Source organism: Diadema antillarum, unplaced genomic scaffold, assembly GCF_040938485.1.
Source record: "Diadema antillarum isolate AM-2024a unplaced genomic scaffold, OU_Dant_1.0 seq00000693_RagTag, whole genome shotgun sequence".
NCBI classification, from domain to species: domain Eukaryota; kingdom Metazoa; phylum Echinodermata; class Echinoidea; order Diadematoida; family Diadematidae; genus Diadema; species Diadema antillarum.
The window spans coordinates 3,117,178-3,139,196 of NW_027271598.1; the positions used below are offsets into that span (position 1 = coordinate 3,117,178).

Consider the following 22,019-nt stretch of genomic DNA (forward strand, 5'->3'; position numbering starts at 1 on the left):
ATATATATATATATATACAGTGATTAAGTGTGCATTTTTTCCTTCCTTAAAAGGGCATCTGCACATTAGTACATCTGCTGTGTAGACAACGTTAGGAGTGATCTGTAGTTTGGCATCTCTTGTCTTTTGTTGCTGTTTTTTAATGGAGTCCTAATAAAAACTCTTCAAATCTATCCCAGGTGAACAGAAAGCACTGACATGAGTAGGATTGGTGGTAGCAAGTTTTCTAATTCAGGAAAAAATGCAATTCCTAGGCTCAACTTCTAAAAGCATAACAGGTATATATGTCAGAAGAAAATGGCTCTATGACTTTTATATACTGTATCGTGCAAGGTCAGTCACAGTTTCAAATGGATTTTTCTCAAAGTTTTTGAGGTTTGCCAGATTTTTCATCAACAAGAATGTTATTTCAGGCTCTCACAAGTGGTCTGTAAGAAAATACTTCAGCCATGGCATGCAGAACTGATTTTCTTACATGTTGAGTGCTTGTGAAAGATATAACTAAAAGTATTTTTCAGTGGTTGCTTGGTAAAAGTATTTGTGATACAAATGCATTACAGAACAATACAGACAAAAAGTGAGGATAGTTGTAGCCACAACAATAAAGATAGGAATTTGTGAAATTAAAATGATAGAAATAAATATTTCATTCACATGCATACTCATGATATACACAAATTGGAAAAAAAAAACTCATAAAAATTTTGAGAAATGTGCATGTGCTTATAATGTTTTCATGGCTGTGTTCCAGAAAATCTTGACTGTCTCGTAAACAAAGTCTACTGAGGTGTCATGAGAAACATATCTGTTGACAGAGGGGAAGAAAAAGAACACTAGAATTGATTTCAGCCCCACGTGACTGTCTATGTGGCTCCTATGAGTTGATGTACACGTATTGTATGTAATACCAGATGACTGTATCAAATTCCCATGCTACGATGTATTATACAACCAGTGAGATTGTCATTTTTTCTCTTGAATGCAGACAGAGGAATATGTGCTCTCAAAACAGATCAACAACTCCCTCTCCACTTTTTGGCAGATTTCCGTCATTTCTTTTTCTGATTTTTTTATGCTGATTACTTTGAGTAAATTAATCTAATTGATTTTTTTTTCTTCTTCTTTTTTGGGGGTGGGGGATGGGGGGACCTTGGTTGGCAGAGAGATTTGTCCCCTCTTCAGTGGATATGGTATAAAGTGATAATCTGGGTTTTATGAAGTGTATGATTTTTTTTTTTCAATTTTATGTGACCACTGTTTGACAAGCTACCACAAGGTCAATGGCTTTTACATCCCCTTCAACAGATGAGGCAATGAGAATTTAGAGTAAAACCAGAAACATTCAAGGCGTGAAACTTTCATGAATTGCAACCCATGAAAAAATTATGAGTATACTGCATAAACTGGACTGTGTAGACAAAAATGTTAGCGTGCATTCTGTTTTTGTGAATCGCGACTCCTCGCAATATTCATGAGAGTTTCTTGCATGCAAAAATGGTTTTGGAGTAGTGCCTTACCTTGGTGCACAACCACTGCTGTAAGGAGACTTGCACTAGAGACCTCACAATAGACCAGTTTGCATGACCTTGCTCATGACAACCCTGTATCACATTATGTTGTTACTCTCACTTGACCTTTATCTGCTTAAGAGCGGAATGTAACTTTGAATTGGCTTATTGGCAGCCTGTGGTCTTATCCTCCTGAGCCACAATAAATGTCTCCTCTAAAGTGGATATCTCATTGGCTTGGAGACTAGGACCTCGTTTACTCTAGAGTAATTGTGGTACCAAAGGTGGGGCCGGCCCAAGACCACCTCCATGTGGTAGTCTCAGGCCAGCCTGAGCCCCACCATTTGTTGATGTAAATGCAAGCAGACCCAAATGCGTGGCCAAACCCACTCGGCTGTACTGTAGAAATCACTGGAAAACAAACAATGTTTACATGTATGAAGAGCACCACTACAACGAAAAAAAGGAACATGCGAAAGGAACTTCATTCGCTTGGTGCAGCTCGACATGGTAGTATAAACACACAGAAATGCCGAGCTGCGTGCCGTAATGTAGGCGGGTCTTTGGCCGGCCCGCTGGCCATTTTGTAAGCGGGGTCTAGATGGCAAAGTGGTGGTGAATTGAGTGTTGCTGGTCATGAAGACTACGCTAGTCTCCTGTACCGGCTGCACAGAAACGCTGTTAGTGAGAGGTTTGTTAGCGCTATCAAGTCACTAATAAACAAATCAGCCACTAACAGCACGCGTGCACGGGCAAAATGACCGCACAGAAAGCGCTGTTAGAGTGCTGTTAGACATGTGCGCTGTTAGGGTGCTGTCAGTGGATTTGAGCCATAGAGTTAGGCAAAATCTATGCGATTTGTGCGTAATGATCTATTTATAGATTGATGCATCTTGTTGATGCAGAGGCAGCACAACGCAGTGCATTGTTGTCCTCTTGAGTGATGTGTATTCATATCTTTAAACAGTTCGATATTATCCGTACATTGTCGCCTTCGTGAGAGCATGGCCGGTGCCACGTTTTCAAAAGTTTCTGGGTTTTCATGAGCTAACAAAAACAAAACAAAGCAAAACAAAACAAAAAGGACTTCGGCGCAACATTGGGTGCCACTTCCGAGTTTCTTCAGCTGACAAGCAAGCAAATAAATAAATAAATAAGTAAATAATAATAATTATAAAAATATAGGTCTTCAGCACATCTTTCTCATTCCACATTTGGGTTTCTTCTGCTGAAAGGCAGGAAAAAAAAACTAAAACAAAACATTAAAAGAAGGAAAGGAAGAAAAAAGGTCTTCAGGGCAAAAACAAACCCCTTACCGCGCTCAAAGGTTTCATTCCTTTTTTTCTTTTTCCAGCGTCATTTCCTGCGGGGTGACCGGGGCCCAAAGTAGTGACACCCTATGTCGGCCCTACTCCTATGTAGTCCTACGGGTGCAAAAAAGCCAGGCAACCAGTCCCCATAGCAGTATTTCTAGTGACATATTATGTATACAATAGTTGTAATGATAAAGTTCATCATCATTGACTTTAATGGGTATGTAGCCTATTTCACTATTAGAGGACCAGTCCACCTACAAATGTGGATTTAGTGAATACAGCAATGTTAGTAGAACACATTGATATGATAGGTTTTTGAATAAGTTTTTGAAGTCACTGTTGGCTGAGAAGACTGCTGCAGTGTATGATTTTCACGAAAAATTTTTTCTCAGCAAAATCTAAGTTGCCCACTACCCGCCACATTCTTAATTAGGTCTAGGTCGATCTATTTTGAAGTATGTCCACATCGTATAAAAAAGGAGACAACTGAAGTTACAGCGCACGCAAGAAATTATTCACTAACATTGTCACTATCGGTGCCCCTGGCACTGTTAGTGAGTTGTTAAAACAGCATTGTTTCCACTTTTGATTATTGAAATTAATCAATTCTAATGTAGATAAGCTCGAAAAAGTGCTTGCGACAAAATTTGGTCAAAAAGCAATAGAAAACAAAAGGTTGAAAAAACAATGAAATACATAAGAAATTAACAAAACTATAAAAACAAAAGAAATTGATCTTGATTTCGCTATTTTTTTTTACAAGAAAATTGTTCGATGTGTCTTAAGGAATTCTGACGCAAAAATTTAGCAATCCTTCAGTCTTTTTAATGCAGTTACAGTAGTTTCAAATTCCGTGCATAAATTTACATTATTAATTTACTAAAAATAGAAAATCAATGATTTTCTATTGTATGACCATGTAGTATTGTAGTTGACAACCGGGTGTATGTTCAGGCAAAATTTTGCAGCGATTGCACCATCGGCGCCCGAGATCTGAAGGCTCCCCCCCCCCCCCAACACTTGGATTCAAATAGCCCAGTTAGAATACAAAGGGTTAAAGCTACTTTAAACATCGCGTAAGATTACACTTTTGGATTCCATTTGTCATGTGATTCATCCTGTGACCTGTGTACATAGTTAACGCCCCTCATCTTTTCCTCAGAGTGACATAATTGCTTGACAGTTGATAAGATGAAGCTTTGTTTTCATTTGCGCAACAGAGAAGTCTGACATTCCAGGAGGGTATTTGCTGTTTGCGAACCATAATGACCATTTTAATCGTTCATATGATGCGTGAACAAAATTGTAATTACATATCACTACCGTTATGTTTACGCTTGCTTGAATAACATCCACTGGCAAACTCTGTCAGAGTGATGTGACATTGTGCTCTGCAGTGAAGGAATCTCTTGCAGATGGCTTTTCAGGCAACTTCAAAACTAGAATGTAGAATGAAGCAGTAGCTCTTTCATACAATCGTGCTTTTGCTGCATGTGATATTTGTTACTGCTATCAACTCAAGACTACATCCCCAAATTTGATCGAGACATCCAGATGTCGTTCGTTTAATTACTATTCATAAGTGTCACTTCTTGTCTTCTTCTTTTGCATGTAAGTTCAGTAAAGAAGGAAGTAGGATTTGCTTTCGTTAATTCAGGTAGCGTTGTCTCGAAATGCGCAGCAGGTAGCATTTGTTTGGATACCAGGGTGCTTTAAATCTCTTCAGGTGTAGAATGATTGAGGTGTTCACTCTCGGTGTTGCGTGCTAGACAAACAGTTTTATCACCTGACTCAATGGAGCTACCTGTGCTACCGAATGATCATGACATCCTTCCTCTGTGTGTCTTCAACTTCCTCTTCTCTCCGTCTTCCTGCTTGACGGTCTGGAGGATTGGGAATCCACTCCAGAGACTGATGAGGCTGAGAAGCCAGTGTATTAGCCTCGCCTCCAGCTCCACAGCCTGTTCGTGAAATCTGGCAGACGCAGATCGCACGAGGCGTGCCGTCACTTTTGGTGTAACAGCGACACCACGATTCAGTTTCATGTATCACCTGCTTTCAAGTGTAGCTCATTTTGGCGCCAAAACAGTTAGGGTTGCATATATGGTTGCCTGTGGTTGCCTAGAAACCCCAGAAAATACAAATACATATTTGTTTGTTTTGGCATTGAACGAGTGAATTAGGGTTGGGTTTTGTTTTTTTAATCATTTTCTATTAGGTTTTTTTTTTCTTTCTTTCATTCTGTGCTCATCCTGTTCCTCCTCTTGTGTAAATATGAAATGTGATCTTCATTTTATGAAGTGTTATCTTCTTTTTTTATGAAATGTTATCTTCTTTTTTATCTTCACTCGCTGTTTCCTGCTGTTATGAAGAGCTCTTTCAGGGGTATTAGATTTGTTTATTTGTTATTGCTGGAAGGCCAAAGAACCTTGAAATGATTAGATGTCTCTTTGGTAAGATGTATAAGATCAAATAAAGAGAGGGCTTTTTTCATTGGGATCACCTACTTTGTTTACACTGCAGCTCCATGCATGCCCTGAAGAAAGTGTCACTGTAAAGTGGAGTCTTGGTTTCTTGTTTGTTTTGAGTTTTTTTTTTGTCTTCTCCTTCTTTTTTTTTTGAAAAATGACCTTAATGTTTGTTTCTTCTGTCAGCATCAGATCAGAGATTTCACTCATGGCCCTGGAATATCTGTCAATCACCGGAGGCATGAGTATGCTGTTGTTCTTTTTTTTTGATAATGTTCCTCTCTTGCAGATGATACAGTATTAAAGCCACTATTTATCATTTGCAGCAACAACAACAACCCAGCTTTAGTGCTTCAAAATCGTTCTTAAATGGGAGTTAGGGAGAGAAACAACCAACATAAAAATGTTAATCAGTATAATCAATGTTAAGTATTGTTAAATGTACAAAATATGAACAGTAGTTATTTTAGAATCATTTCTAGAATAAACTATCCACAGTTATGGTTTATCGAGAAAATTAGTGATATCTCCTTATGTTTGCAGCTTTATTGCCAAATATGTATATGGAAGCATGTTTTGTGATACAACTGAACTATAAAAATGCATCAAAAGTGATAATTCGAACAGTTTTTATGCCTCCGCCACGAAGTGGTGCCGGAGGCATTATGTTTTCGGGTTGTCCGTCCGTCCGTCCGTCCTTCCGTCCGTCCGTAATAAATTTTGTGGACAGGGTAACTATTAAATCCTTTTTATCCTAATGAAACTTGGCATGTATGTGTATTAGGGGGTGAAGTTGTGCCTATCAACTTTTGGGTGCACATTGTCAAGGTCAAAGGTCAAAAGGTCAATGTCAAATACGTGAAATTTCACTATTTCCTCCATATCTATGCAATGCCTGAAGATATTTTCTTGAAACTTAGTGTATACATATATTACCCAATTAAGATTCTCTGGTGAAAGTTTTGGGTAATGAGGTCAAAGGTCAAAGGTCAAAAGGTCAAGTTAGAATATTAAAACTTCGCTTTTTTCTCCGTACCTTGGAAATTGTTCAAGGTATCTTCATGGAACATAGTATATATACACGTACTGACTGGCAGTTATTATCTAGAGAATCCAGGGTTCATAGGTCAAAGGTCAGGGGTCAAAGGTCAAGTGCAACACTTCAAATTTTTACTATTTCCCTCATACATAATGCCAGCAATTTTTTTTTTTACACTTGTGTATGCATGTATAACCTAGATTATCTGGAAATTTTCTTTTTCTCTTTTTTTTTTGGGGGGGGGGAGCAGGGGTTTGCCTCAAAGGTCAAAAGGTCAAAGATCAAGGGAAAGTGCTGAACTAACTTTTTCCTCCATATCTCAGAAGTTGCTCAAGTTATCTTGAAACTTACTACATATTTATGCATGTTCTGCTTACCAGTGATTATCCTATGAATTTTAGGGTCAAAGGCCAAAAGAAAATGGTAATACAGTGTACTTTTCAATACAGAAATTACACTTTTTCTCCATACCTTGAAAATTACAGTATTCATACACTTATGAATGGGTCAAAGTCAAGTTAAAGTCCTTGAATCCCCAAATACATGCTCTCCTATTCATCTAATTAAACCTAGGTAAAGGAAGGTGAACATTCAACACATTTGTGACAAACATGTAATTTCAATATTTTGCCAATATTGTGAAAATGTAATTATACATTGTCCACATGTACTATAGACCTATTAGGAGAATCATGCATTATGGCGGAGGCATAGCAGTCGCCTTAGCGACATTTCTAGTTTTTTTTTAAATCACTGCTCCCAACGGTAAACAGTGGCTTTAATTTGGGTCAACTTGCTCAGCTTACTTTAACCTATCAGCACCTGCCAAGTGGCTTCCAAAACAAGAGATCGAAGTTTGTACCAAATTGGGGTAGCTCAGTGGAGAGGGGGGAGAAAAAAAAAACACCCAGATAGAAAGTGACAATCTCATAAATTGAATATGTAGGCCGCTCATATTACCTGGTTGTGACGTCATTCGAAATTCTTGGGTAATTGACTCTGGCCCACAGTGTACCGCAAACCACAGCTGGGCTATCACTTTTCAGCTCATCTCAACGTAGCCGAGATTACCTGCACAACCTTTTTGGTGGACAGGGAAATGACTTCTTTTTCTACCCCCTTTTTTTTTGGGGGGGGGGGGGGGGGGTGGGAGGGGGTTACAGCAAGATTGATCTTATTGGTAGCCTTTGCCACAAATAGTAAACATCTTGTGAATAACGTCATTCGTCTACCTATAGATGACTATATCCGGCATAATGGAAAAATGTTTCCTGACATTGCACCGTCTCAGTGCTTTTTGCAGCATCTATGGCTGAGATATGATTAAGTATTGCTTCATGCTTGCCTGTTTTGCAGTGATTTAACTTACTTTGCTTACTGACCAACAGATTCCAATTTAAGTCTATGTTTATTTAATATTTATTTATGTATTTATGTATTTATTCATTCATTCATTATTCATTAATTCATTAATTGTTCATTTTATTTATTTATTCATTTATCTATTCATTCATTTATTAATTTATTCCATTCATTCATTCATTCATTCATTCATTCATTCATTCATTCATTCATTCATTCATGCATTCATGCATTCATTCATTCATTATAACGAATAATGTGTTGGTGATTGCACAAATTAGAGATCTGTGATAAGTAGATATATCCCTACTCTTTCCAGCCTCTTTTCTCGCTGATATCTTTTCTGATACCCACATTTTAGGAATTTCTAGAATCTAAAGCCCACCGCACACTACACGATTTTGCCCCGATTCACCGGTCTTAAGACCTTAAGACTAGAAGTGTGACGTCACAGTCTTGCCATTTTCTAGTCGTACGACTGGGTCTTAGCGCCAGTCGTAGAGATTTGACATGTTGAATTTCTACGACTGGTCGTAGCCTTTCAGCCACTCACAATGCAGTAAAATGCAGCGCACTCAGTGCGCACTGCGCGCGCTTTACAGTCGGGTCGTATAGTGTGCGGTTTCCGGTCGTACGACTGGTCTTAAGACCCAGCTTGGCTTAAGACTTTAAGACCAGTCTGATCGTGTAGTGTGCGGTGGCCTTAAGACATTTTGTGACGTGCAAAATTATGTTTGCCATCATTATTGACATCATACTGAATTAAGTGTGGTATACTTGGCCCCAAAATAGGCCATGTCCAAGCCTCAAGATACTCTTCAACTGGTTTTGAAATTGTGCTGTGATGAACCATGCCTGATATCATTCTCACAAGAAAAGATTTTTTTTTAAAGTCTCCAGCTTGGTAATGTGTTGTCATGTGATTTGGGAGAAGTCATGTGTTAAATGATATCCTAAGACTTTGTTTGAAGTGGGTGTTTCATAAAAGTCACCTTTTACATGTCAATTTCTCACATCAAAAGGTTTTCTTTCTTTCTTTTTTTTCTGTTGTTTTCTGTGTGTAATTTGAGCACTGATGTCGTATAACTGCCGTATAACTGCCGTATAACTGCGCTTGTCTGTTCACTTTTTTTTCTGTTTTATGTTTATTAGACTGCAGTACATGTATGTAAGCTAGACTAAAACTGTGATGGGGGGGGGGGCAGTTTTTGTGGAAGGGTCTGATTGCTTTTAGGTGCATTGAGAAATTTGCAACTCATATGAGTATATACTCGAACAGTAATTTTCACCATGCCTCTACACATCTCTGCCTAGACTTCAGCTTCTCTCAGTAAGGTCGGCAACATTGTTTTAGCAGTCTTGAAGCAAGAAAAAGAAAGAATGATCATGCTATGCGAGGGTACTAGGTATATGATTTTGTCAGCAGATATTATTATCATTGTGGAAGTAAGATAAACACGTGCTTTTTGCCAAATGACATTTGCAGTGAAACAAACAAAAACAAGATAAAACTTGAAACCGATCATTGTCGCGTAGTGGCAGCATGGCAGGCAGCCGCTTGTTATTTCATTACTCTGTCCGCATGCTTGTGTGGATGGTCTCAACAGGTTTTGGGTTTCCATGTCGCCCTGGGGAAATATAGGTCATGAAAATTTACATTTTCATCAGGGCATGCCTGTGTGTTTACACAAGGGTTGAAAAGAAAAGTTTCAATAGAGGGTTTCTGTTTCATTCTTCTACATGTTTTTTTTTTGTTTTGTTTTTTGTTTGTTTGTTGTTTTTTTACTTTAGAAACCATATTTGGCTTGATTAAAGTGGGTTCAATCAGGGTGGTTCAAGAGATAAATGATGGCTATCAGTATGGATATTGTGATAAGAATGTGAGAATGAGAGGCAGCAAAAGTATGTCATGATATAAAAGCAGCGTTTTTATGATTTCCTTTCAAATAAGAAAAAATGATCTATAGGAATGGACACATAGCAAAGTATATTGTGCAGCAAAAAGAAAAAAGAAAGAATGAATTAGTTGATAGCCACAAGAATGAATTGTAGTCTGTTGATCTCAGTATATTTTTAGTAAGAAAGTGACATGTTCACATTCAAATCAGTAGGGAAAAGTGTGCAATTATACATGCTTTTGTTTGCATGTAGTCAAAATATTTCAGTGTGGATAGCAGACTGTACTAGAGAAAGAGCTTGTACATTTTGACATGATGGTACCATGGGTGTATGCAAGGGGGGGTCGGGAGGGTCGTACGACCCCCCCCCCCCCCAAATTTTCAAGAGGTCCACTTTTTGTAAAAGACATTTTTTTTTGAGGGCTTTTTACTCTATATAGGCCTACAACAGGAAAAAAAAAAGTGACCAGGTGGTGTTCCAGCAAATTGTCAAAAACCTCGTAAATTTTGTAACTTAGTTTTAGTATGCCATAATTTACCTTATTTCTAAGCTGCACTGCCATGCCGAAAAAGTCACTTTTGTATGCACCAAATTGCCCCATTTTAAGATATAGAATTCAAAAACTCCCTACCGTGGAAGGGGGGACACCCCCCTCCCACACCCTCCCCCCGCTCGGTCGCTCCGCTCCCTCGCAAAGGTAAAGGTCCAAAAATTTTGGTTACGACCCCCCCAGAAAAAATCCTGGATACACCCCTGGGTACATACCTACTATGAAGCGACATTTGTATCGGATTAGATTCAGCCCAAAGCTGATTTGATGAGATTGTTGAAACTCCATGATGTACACCTTTCTAGAGATGATGTCTCTTGAATCAGCTTCCTACTAAAGGCCAAAACGTTACCTCCTTTCAAACATTTATAAGAGGGTCATACATATCTCTTTAACAATAGAATAGGTCAACTGGATATCCCTTTATAGTATAAGGATATCACCCTCTTTTTCATTATACTGTAATGAATGTTGTTTTTTTTTTTAATCATCATAGACTGATAGTTTGCATTTGAATATTTACACACAATATTGCCATGGTTTTGTCTATTGCTACGTGTACAACTGGATGTCCTTGATTTGTTTCTTTGTGTATTTCAAAGTGATTGTTACTTTGTTATTTTGTCGCAGGGCCTCAAGAATAACCGTGAATAAGCAACTTACGGGGCTACCCTGGGTAAAGAATGATGAATAACTGACTAAATAGAACAATTAGAGGATAACAAATCAGGAAATACAGCAAAAGGGCTTAATTTCAAATATTGGCTTACATTTCAGAAGTGATTTTATGTTTTGGCTACTTCCTGTTTCAATCTGATATTCTACCTGATGTCAAATCACTGAGAGGGAGCAGAAATCAGTGTGAAAACTTCCTGAGTGTAATAGATGCCGAGATGTGATTGAAGTGAGCAGTCGTGATGACTCTGCCACTCGCATTGTCGTCGCTGGACCGATGGTGGGCTTTTCATTCATTACCCAGCCCGGCTATCATCTAACCCCCTAATCATTTTAGCAGCACGGATGATGTCGCCATGACGATGACACGTCACTGTGAAGGAATGTGTTTTTGTTTTTGATTTTGTTTTTATTTTTATTTTTTTAGATTGGTGCCTACGAGTTGCCTTCTCATTGAACTTCACTGGACGTGGGAGTCATTTGTTATGGTCTAGGGGCACTCTCTCTCTCTCTCTCTCTCTCTCTTCCCCCCCCCCCCCCCCCCCCAACATTTCCCTGCTAGGTTAATCTCTATTTAAGTTCACGGGGAGGCTAATGCATATTTTCCAAATTTAATTGCTTCAGTTGGATAGACCCTAAATTTTGATGGATTTATTGTGATCCTCTTTCTGAGTGGATTCTAATTTGTCTCAAAAGAATTTCTCTTTTATTTCCTAAACTTTGCTATTAATATATTTTTTATATTATCATGACTTAATCTTGTATTAATAGAATCTTTAGTTATGCTGTATTTGTAGTCAGTAATGCCTCAAATGTGCTTGAAATTTCATACCATCTCATTATGGGAGGGGATAGGCTTTTAATTGCATGGCCTGTGTACGCAGATACATATACCGGAGGAGCATTTAATTGCATTACTGTAGAATAATGTGCATATTTGCATTAGTCTGAATTTCTGTCACAGATATGCTTACTTTCAGTTTGTGGTTTCTTCTCGTTGTTTGTGTGTGTGTGTGTGTGTGTGTGTGTGTGTGTGTGTGTGTGTGTGTGTGTGTTTTGGGGGGGTGGAGATTGAAGATTAAAGGAGACATTGCAGTTGCTGTATTGCTTTGGCAAAATACTTGTCAGCTAAATTTAGTTTCAGACCCAAATCTGGAATCAACTATCCAGCTAGCTTTTCGACAAGCGATGTCTGTCTGTATGCATGGCGCTCTGTCGATATGCAGCAAACAGCTTGCACTGGCCATCTTTATAGATTGCCACAGTTGCCAATGCCACAAAAAGCTACACCTGTAGACTTTTCCTGAAATGCAGCAGATGCGAGTGGAACATTTGGCGGGGCAGATCGATGTTGGACGAGCAAGAGGCCGAAAGTGTTGGGATGACAAATGACCATCTAAAGACAGCCATCATCAAACTGGCCAGCTGGTAGCCAAGGGTGATTTAGGAGTCATGGGAAGACTGTCATATCTGCTTTTTTAATGTGCACTCCAGATGTGCCTCTTCCTAGCAAATGGAATATTCTTCAGCCATGTTCACACAATATCTTACCATCGATGATGGCTAATATCCACGATGGGTGAAGTCGCTCTTTTTGTAACTGCAAGCTCTTTCACATGGTGTGTGTTGGTGTTATTACTCTAAAAGCTGTTAATTTTGCAAACGTTTGATTTTCAAGAATTTTGCAAGCATATCATGCTCTAATGGAGTAAATGGACAGGCATTGGTGCACTTACAAGCCTTGGTGTCAATGCGTGGAAACAGCAGCTCGCGAAAATGTTTGAGGCCTCCTCATTCCCAAAAATATTCTGTACATGAAAATAAGAGCTTTTACAGTAAGTCTTGTAATGTTAAACCATGGTTAAACCGACCAGCTTTTAATGTCGTTTTGTCTAAATTCTAACCTTTTTTTTTTGTTACAACATGAATGGCACATGCAGCACCGCATAAGTTCTAGATTCTCCAGAGTTTTAGGTTTGCTGTCTTATCATATCTATAGACAAGTTAGAAAGTGATTGGCAGAGAGAGAAGGTGTGAGATGAGAGAGAGAAAGGGAAAGAGAAAGGGCCTGGCTGTCGGCCAGAAAATGATGGCTGGTTTCAAGAAGGTCATTGCTAGGATTTCAGCTCCACAGACTGGGATGATGTTAACCTCACTTCAACCTTCTATGTCCTTGTGCCAAAAGCATCATCCTTCTTCTGCACTTTGATGATGGTGGCGTTTTACAGCTGTCATTCTCCTTGCATGTGCTTCCTCGCAGACACATAGATGCTTATCTTTGATTTCTTACATTTTTTTTTCTTCCTTTTTAAGCATTTCTCCCTTATTCGTGTGATGCAAACATATCAACACTCTGAAGTTACATGGGAATCAAAATGCGAATGTGGTGTAGCCGTTTCTTGCCGCACAAACAACAATTGTATGTGGTATGTCACTTTTGATGTCACTGGTAATGTTATTATGTAATGTGGTGTTGATTTCTCTGATATACCATTCATTCCAGTTAGTGTTGTACTAATGCTGATTGAGACCACTTCCTTCACATGAATGTGCAATTTGTGCCAGTGTGTACATTCAGCCAGATAGAGCAGTAGTGTATGTGTGTCGGTGTGACCGAATTGGCATACATATAGATGTTGGCACTGTTGTTAATACAAACATTGCCGACATACATATGAGGGCATTGTATGTTAATTCTAATAGCTTTCACACACTGAATAATTTGTAAAGTTCAAATTCTGGGCTGAGTATTTCACACCTCCACTCCGTCCACGGCAAGAGTTTAATGGGTTCCACCGAAAATGGGCCAAAGGTTTGATGAATTACCTGCATTATTTCTCGCAAGTTGATGCGACCGACACCTACGTGGTGCGACCATGGCAGGGGAATCCATCAAAATCGAGGTATCTTCCAATTCCAGGGGCAAAATGATCTCTGCGTTGGAAAGATGATACCCATTCCCAAGGACTTCCTGTTGTCAGTGAGTAATGTTTTAATCGGGTCAGGTGACTGAACGCTGATCACGATTTCTGCCCCGCCTTCCACCACCCAGTAAACTGGTCACGTCCGTCGAAAGCCAACGCCGGGCTGCCTGGACGGCGGCCAAGTCAGCCTTTCTGATGACAGTGAGACTGAAGTGGTCGGCATCATTAGCTCGGACAAGTGCTGGAGATCATTTGATAAATATTTGTCTTTCTGTCGGAGAAACGGTGTCGGTTGATGGCTGACTGTGTGTAACCTTTCGTTCTCCGCATCTCCGCCCCATTTGCACATTTTTGAGGTTAAAGTGACCGAAAGATGTATCTGTTTCTGTTGATGTTTAGGGAGGTTCTGGCGCCAACTGGCCAAGCCCGCCATCCTGGTGCAGTATATTGCCACTTTCGTAATGCAAAAAGTGACATAAAATCACCATGCCATTCCTAATTTTTTATCTCACAGATACATTATGACCCTGTGTAACATCATTTATCATGTACTTACAGTAAGGGAGTTCTGTGTTGTTTTTCTGACAAGTAGATGTTTCTTTTTTTAGATCTTGGTATTTTGCAATTTCTGCACCAGCTTATTGTCTGGATCCCGAGTCTGAATTAATTCACATTCATTTGTAAGTTGTCGGTATTAAAGTGGGACGAGGATGGACAAATGTTTTTGTCTTCAAAGAGAATGTTTTTGTTTTAGTGATGTGCCTTGCATTTGAATATATTTTGAAAGCTTTTAATTGTACCATACCGCTTTCATGCTATGGAAAGATTCTGGAGCACTCAGGAGCAGAACAGATGGAAATCTAATCTAGGTCTTTTCATGCTTTTGGAAGCAATTCCTGGCAATTCATGATAATATTTTAACCCGTTGAGGACGGGCTGATTTTGCTAAAACACGCATTTCCCATAGACACCTGCCCGAGTATACTCGGGACTTGTCCTCAATGGGTTAGTGGCAGGTTTCAGTTGCTGTGGTTAACCGTTATCACTCTCACACACGTGGCTTGCAAAGGTTCAACATAGTTAAGTTGAAATGCCGTTTGCACACATAAAAAAAGTGGAATTACGCGTATGAGATATGATAAGTGCTTCATACAGTGAAAGGCAGCTTTAAAAAAAAAAAATCATGCCTATAACATATTAGATTATATACCAGCACAAGGTTGACAAAATATTTCAAGGTCATCACAAACTTGATATTGCTGTTGTTTTTTAATCTGCTCTAATCGTCATGCAGCATTCATGCCTTTACGAAGCGGAAAAGGTTAGTGTGGATGCGTGCACCATCAGAGATCTTGTGAAGACCATTCTAAATGAAACTGTCTTATTGGCTATAAAGTTTCTTGTCATTATGACCATACTTGATATGAGAGTTTCAGTTTTGTTTGCACTTTCCCCCCGGAAGTTTGTGCATTTCCCATATACATCTCTTTTAGAAAACAAAACTCCAATCTCCCGCGTCTTTTTCTCCATCTCTGTACATTGTATGTGTTGTTTTGCTCTTCTGGCACACAACTGACCCCTGTCCGGGACAAGTCAGTGACCATGGGGAGACGAAAGCACGTGTGAACGCTTTTTCCTCCTGCGCAGGATGGAGGCACGGTGATGTCGTTAGATGAACACCCCCCTCCCCCCCCCCCCCACGACTGACTGTCCAGTGGTTAACTCATTAAAATCTGACTGCTAGTAGAAGGTGATGGAGGTTAATGCGAATGCCAAGCAAATCATCTGTGTTAAGAAATGATGGGCATGCAGAGTCATCCTTAAATGGCGAAAAATTTTTCTCCCGTAATTGGACGAGTGTTTGGTATATCAGATCTTGGTTTTGATCGTTTGGAGTGGAGATACCAAAGAGATACCAATACATCTGATGTGTTACGCAATTACTCAGCAAGTATACATTGCATGTATAATTACAGTGCCTTTTAAGGTCATAGGTCATAATGAAATATATACTTGTTTGTTGTAAAGACTACTGGAAGACACACATAAGGACTCTATGGAAATAGAGTCCTTTATGTTGAAGTAAAGAAAGTAAAAAAAAGAATAGACATCTACACTCAGATGCAAATAGAACCCCCGCCCCCCACACACACACACAAAGTAATGAATATCTTCTTTGCAGATAATTTCATTTTTCAGTTGTGCTACAATATGCTCTTCTATAAGCAACTCCCAATTAAACAAAGTCCTTAGGATCCTCAGTTTTGATTTGTTACCTTAAAATTTCATTAAAGGTCCTGTTTACCTTTGGGAACAGTGATCTAAAAAAAATCAAGATACGACATTTAATGCATGTATGTAGGTCTGTTGTACCACAAAAATCCTATCATATAAAATTTTCACGATAAAGCCTAAAATATAAGGAGATGTCTGTATTTTTCTCAGTAAACCGTAACTGTAGACGGTTTAGTCTGGAATTTTTTTTTTTAATTTTAACTATTGTTCACATTTTGTATATCTAACAATATTTAACATTGATTTTACCTATTCAAATTTCTTCAGTGGTTGTTTCTATCTCTAACTCACATTTTAGAACTATTTAAAAGCAGTAATGCTGGGTTTTTGTTTCATGTGCAGATGGTAAATTATGCCTTTAAAGCCAGGCAAATAAAGAACACATTATGTAAAGATATACAGATAATAATTTTGGGACCCGGATTTTTACTTTGTTGAAACGAAACTGCGTCATAATCATGCTCGTTATAACAGGAGTGCACAGTACATACACACATACACAATGCACTTGTATGAAACCAAAGTTTGTTGGGGTGGGGTGGAGGGAGGATTGAATGCGTGCAGAGTGTGGGTGCTAGCATTCATCCGCTGAATCTGCTAGTCATCTTGTTCATTCTTACATATCCTGTTGACTAGCAGTGCTTCTTTTGCATGAATATTGAATGAATATAATCACTCATCCTTGCTATAGCTTGTACTTGACCAACATTTCAAATCTTTCCACATACAAAAATCTTCTTTCCACACACAAAAATTTCCATTACACATACAAAACTCTTTTTTTTTTTTCTTCTGGCCAGCCTGGGATAGAATGAAAGGAGTTTCTATCAAAGCCAGAAGAGGAAAAAAATTAAACATCTTTCAAAGCTGTAATCCATTCCTCATGATATATGTTTCCTGTCTCTGAAGTTTTTTTTTTTTCTTTTAAAGTGTTTCAGTTTCTGCTCTCTTTCTAATCTATTAGCCAGGACAGTGACATGTTTCCTGTGATCATCTGCTAGTCCCTTCATATTTATTTTCACGTCTGCAACCATGTTGAGACAAGGCTATCTGTGTGTTCGCCCAAGAAATGACGAGTCTACCTCATGTTCGTCGAAGCTAATCTCGGCCCAAATGTTGTCGGGAAGCGCACGCCCTATTTTTCTCCTACAGTCTTAGCCTTGGACATGTTTCCAAGTATCACCTTCTGGAAATGTGTCCATTTTTTAATTAAGGGGGATGTTAATTAGATTAGCTTACTTGTTTTAATTTTTGAAATATGATAGTAAAGGGAAAAGTATGTGCAAATACATGTGCATCATGCCCTTTGGATCATTTGTACTTGTAACAGAGGAGCTACAACTTGTAAGTTCCGCATTACGGCTTTTTCCTGATATTAATTTGCTACGTAGGGTAAAGCCCATCCATATTCTCTCACAGTATTCATGTGAGGATAGATACACCTGTACAAGGGCAACATTTCCGTAGGGCAAGAAAGTGAGAAAGATTTTTGTATGAATGACCAGTGGGGAAGAAGGGAAGGTATCTTATCACTCACAATTGTGTACTTTGAATAATGTAAATTGCTCTGTCCTTTTCTGCAAGACCACACAGATATTAAAGGATGCTACATGTATCTCTTTACCCTGTTCTGTATTTTCTTGCCTGCTCTTGCTGGCTGTAAAGGGATCATTCTATGTCGTTAGCATTTGTGCCTTTACAAATACGGATTGAAACACCCTGGGTGTGAAAGGAAAGTGGATGAGCTTATCAATTTTCAAAGGATACTAGTCCTGCAGCCAACATACAAACCCAGGTGCTGCCTGTTTTAGGTCCACTTTGCAAACCACTAAACCATGTTAACCTTCAAGTGATTTACATTGTGGTGTCACGTCGATGTGCAATGAGGCATTTAACGTGTTGAGGACGAGTCCCGAGTATACTCGGGCAAGTGTCTATGGGAAATGCATGTTGTAGCAAAATCAGCCCGTCCTCAACGGGTTAAGATTATTGTAATTCTAAACGACTGAATTGGAATGAGGTCTTTGACTTGTCATTCAGCTATTGAAAGACACTTAAATCACTTCAGGTTTGTTTGTTTGTTGTTGTTTTTCTTTTCAAGGTCACTTCCTCATCATAGTCTTTTTCTCTCAGTCCTTAAGATTTTAGTGCCCTCATTTCTTCCATGTTTGTTTGTTTTTTGTTTTACCACAGTAAATAATCTGCCCAGAGTTGAACAGCTGTTTTTCAGCAAGGCCATGCAGTGCATGATGGTATCAGATGGTATCAGATATAATGAAAACAACAAAGTAACAGCATGTCTGCCCACCTCAAATTCCCTCATGCTTTAGAGCTTACCCATTTAAAATATGTGTGAAAGTGGACTTTCATCTTGGCCTACTTTTGTGTGTTTTGAGCTGGACAGTCACATATACCAAAATATGCAACAAATTAGCAAAATGAAATAAAAGAACAAAAAAAGGACTGAGTGTGTGTTTGTGTGTGTGTGTGTTTATGTGATAATGTGATTTCAGCGTGAGGGCTTACTAAACTGCACAATATCCAAAATAAGATTAGATTTATCTTCCCATTTGACCCCTGAAACTCCAGGTGACCTTTGATGGTGATGCCACCCTGTGCTGCGCGACGCAGGACAGACACGCCCGCGGCCGCTCCCCCCACCAACCCCTCTCCTGCGGGGGCATCGCGGGCATCTGCCTGCACTTCTACGACACCGCGCCCAGCGGCCACTACGGGACGATGACCTACCTGGCGCGGGCCGTGGCGGGCCAGCTCAACCTGACGCAGCACTTTGGCCAGGATGCCAAGGTAGAATGTAAAGTCAGCTGATTTCCGCACCTGCCATTCTTGAAGGTGCAGGAAAATGGAAACATAAACAAAACAAAAACAAATGTGTTTGTTCATATTTTGGGGCAATCTATGTACTCTGTTTTCTACCCGATTTGGTATGTGTGTAAGTTCTCAAGGTACAGAAAATTATGTGTTTGGATAAAGATAGATAAACATATATAGAGAGAGAGGGAGAGAAAGGCAAAAGGAAATGTGACAGACAGATATAAACAAAGTTGCTGTGTTTGAAATTCAGAATTGTGATAATTGCTTTTTATTAAGATGGGTAAAATGAGAGAGAGAGAGAGAGATAGGTAGAGAGTGATGCAGCCGGATGATAGGATGAGTGTGAGATCAAGAGATAGTGTATGGATAGACAGATGGGCAGATGGATTCAGAAAGAGATGAAAAGGATGGAACAGTGTTTAAAATATGAAGGGGATAAAATAGAAATAGGATTAGGAGTTTTGTCATCGCAACGTAATATGAGCTTTCAGCAGAAATTGGTGCAAAGGTGATCTACGTGTTTCACATAGGAGAGTTGGCCATAATGTACTCGTTGAAATGTGTGTTCTTACATCAGCCATCAAGAGCAGGCACAAGTAGTTTTATCATGGACAGCAGCACTTTAAAAAGTACACTGCATATTTATTGTTGTATTTAACAAACAGACAAAATTATGAAGGTTTTTAGTAGCTTTTGGCATAGTCTTTGCTCATGTACTGATATCTTGGCTGGGTTGTGTTTCATGAAATCGCATTGAAAGAATGTGCAGTCATGCACGCTTTGATATCTTACCTCATTTTGATTCTTGTGGAGATTTAACACAGATTTATTTGGTTGAATTTTTTTTTTACTTTTTGAACAATAATTATGATGTTTTTAACAATACAGCTAACAAAACATTTCTGTTTTCGACCATTTGCTTACAAGACTTGTCTGCGTTGTCCAGGCATCTGGAAGAAGGACAGTATGAAAATTTGTTATGATTTGAAATATACCCAGCCTGTATATTAAGATGAACTGAAATGCTATAGTCGGCTGTTAATGTTGCATGTTGAGAAGATGTTTTTCATTTTACTGGCTGTGTTAACTTTTCGTGGCACAACTCCTGTGTTGCTTTTTGAAAATGTGTGCATTTTGCTTGTTGCAGGGTTAGAAGAATGCTGTTGTGTGAGAGAAAAGAAATGCTGCAAGTACGTACATGTATTTACCAGTTACAGAATAGTTTTAAGCCTCCACGTACATTGACGTTAGCCTTGCCTATTCCACAGCAGACATATTATTGTACATGGTCTAAAATTAAGCAATAATGACAGTAGTTGGATTGTAGCCCAAAGTTAATACTATTCACGTCCAGATAATTGGATATTACTATTTTTATTTTAATAAACTCAGTCCTACTATATGTTCATAAGTACTCATTCTGCACATTCATGTGTCTTTGAGTGTGACATTTTATCAAATATAGAGAAGTATTATATTACAAAACGTTTGACTTACATTTTTCTAACTTGTTATGTAGAACAGAAAAAAGGTCATTAATGTTACTTCAACAGGCTCTGGTGTGTCACATTTGGGTACATATAAAAGTATTATCTTTATCTTATTGTTTTATGCTGTACAAACTTATCATGCATCAAATCAAATGCCTCTCAATTGGCAGCTGGTATACTAATTTAGATAGATCCATAGTTCGCTTCATTACATGCATTAGTATGTTGTGACAGTAAACATAACAGGGGATTATGATGAGCAATGCCACAAAATCGTGAATACCAAATGTTAATGTAAACATTGGGGGGAAATGGTTGCCGTGGAAGAAAGGGTGTCACATTTCATGTCTCGAGAAGATTTTACAGTTAGTCAGTACCCTTTACTTGTGTGCTATGTGAAGAACTGTGTATGTGTGTGTGTGTCTGTGTGTGTGTGCCATATTAACTCATTGCCTACTATGTAACTCTATGGAGATTTCAAATATTTGTAGTGAAGGGGTGACTACATGTATGAGCAGTATTAAAAGGGACCCCCTAAGTTGCTGAAAATTTTGCCAAAGTATTCTTGTGTTGCATGACCACTATGACTGTGCACTTCACGTGGTTTAGGAAGGAATTTAGCACATGGCACACAACTCTTCATCTTCTCTCTGTAGTCAAGAATCAACAGGGGAGTGCTCTAAAAGTTTAATATGTGTTCTTGTTATATCATACCAACATCATTAGTTTCAGAGCGGGTCATGCGCACAACTAACTCACATGAAGAGCATGACAATGTCATTTAGTAGAAGACTGTAAATACATTGTAGTTAAGTTTTACTTGTACTCTTTCATTTTTGTTAGTTTGTGAAATATGGTTTCAAATGAATCATTATTAGTACCTGTACAAATATTCAAGATGCAAGGGATCACCTTTCTTAGAACTTTATGCTTAATACTTGGTATCTTGCTAAAACATACGCTTTGTAGAGTACTCGTTACATTTCACGAGCTTCTGGGATCATAAACCCAGAGCGAACAGTACTTTGACATTCAAAAGAAAAAGAGGAAAAGCATACCAAGAGCACAATATGTCCATGACTAAACGTTTGTTTTCCCTCTGCTTCACCTTGTACGGACACCACGAGGTTCGCCAAATCACAATATTCGATACGCGGCAAAGTGCATGTAACCGCTTAGTCCGGTACCACCCAGTATCAAATACTTTTGGCAGCATTTCAAGGTACATATACTGCCTATAGTTCTTCGATATTTCTGACTGTTTCATTATAATAGTTTATATTATGATTCTCATGTGTGGAGCCTGCCGTTATGTTTATTCTGCTCTAACTTGTTAACCTCATCACAGATACAAATGATCAAATTCTTATCATAGACAAATTTGTCTGCAGACAGTAGGCTACCTATAAAGTCGTAAGTTATTCTGGAAGAAGACACACAACATTCTATCTGTCTTCACATAGTACAAAGTATTTTTTATATTCTTAGAAAACAAGAGTACAGTATATGTATGATATTGTAATTCACTGTTCAGTGCAAGTTTTTACGTCAGTCCAGCCTACAGCTGTCAGGGGGTTACCATACAAGCAGTACCAGACATTAGTTTGTTTCATCTATGAATGAATATCTTATCCAAGGAACCCATTGCCAATCAGCAT

The 22,019-nt window shown here is 38.8% G+C and overlaps 1 protein-coding gene across 1 annotated transcript in view; it reads left to right on the plus strand.

The window, feature by feature from the left end:
- LOC139737462 (probable phosphorylase b kinase regulatory subunit alpha) overlaps positions 1-19,167 on the plus strand; it is a 61,658-nt gene extending 42,491 nt beyond the window's left edge. Inside the window, 1 exon segment of the mRNA XM_071648137.1 lies at positions 18,626-19,167. Within this exon segment, the coding sequence (XP_071504238.1) occupies positions 18,626-18,865 (240 nt within the window). The 3' untranslated portion in view covers positions 18,866-19,167.
- Positions 19,168-22,019: the final 2,852 nt, after the last annotated feature.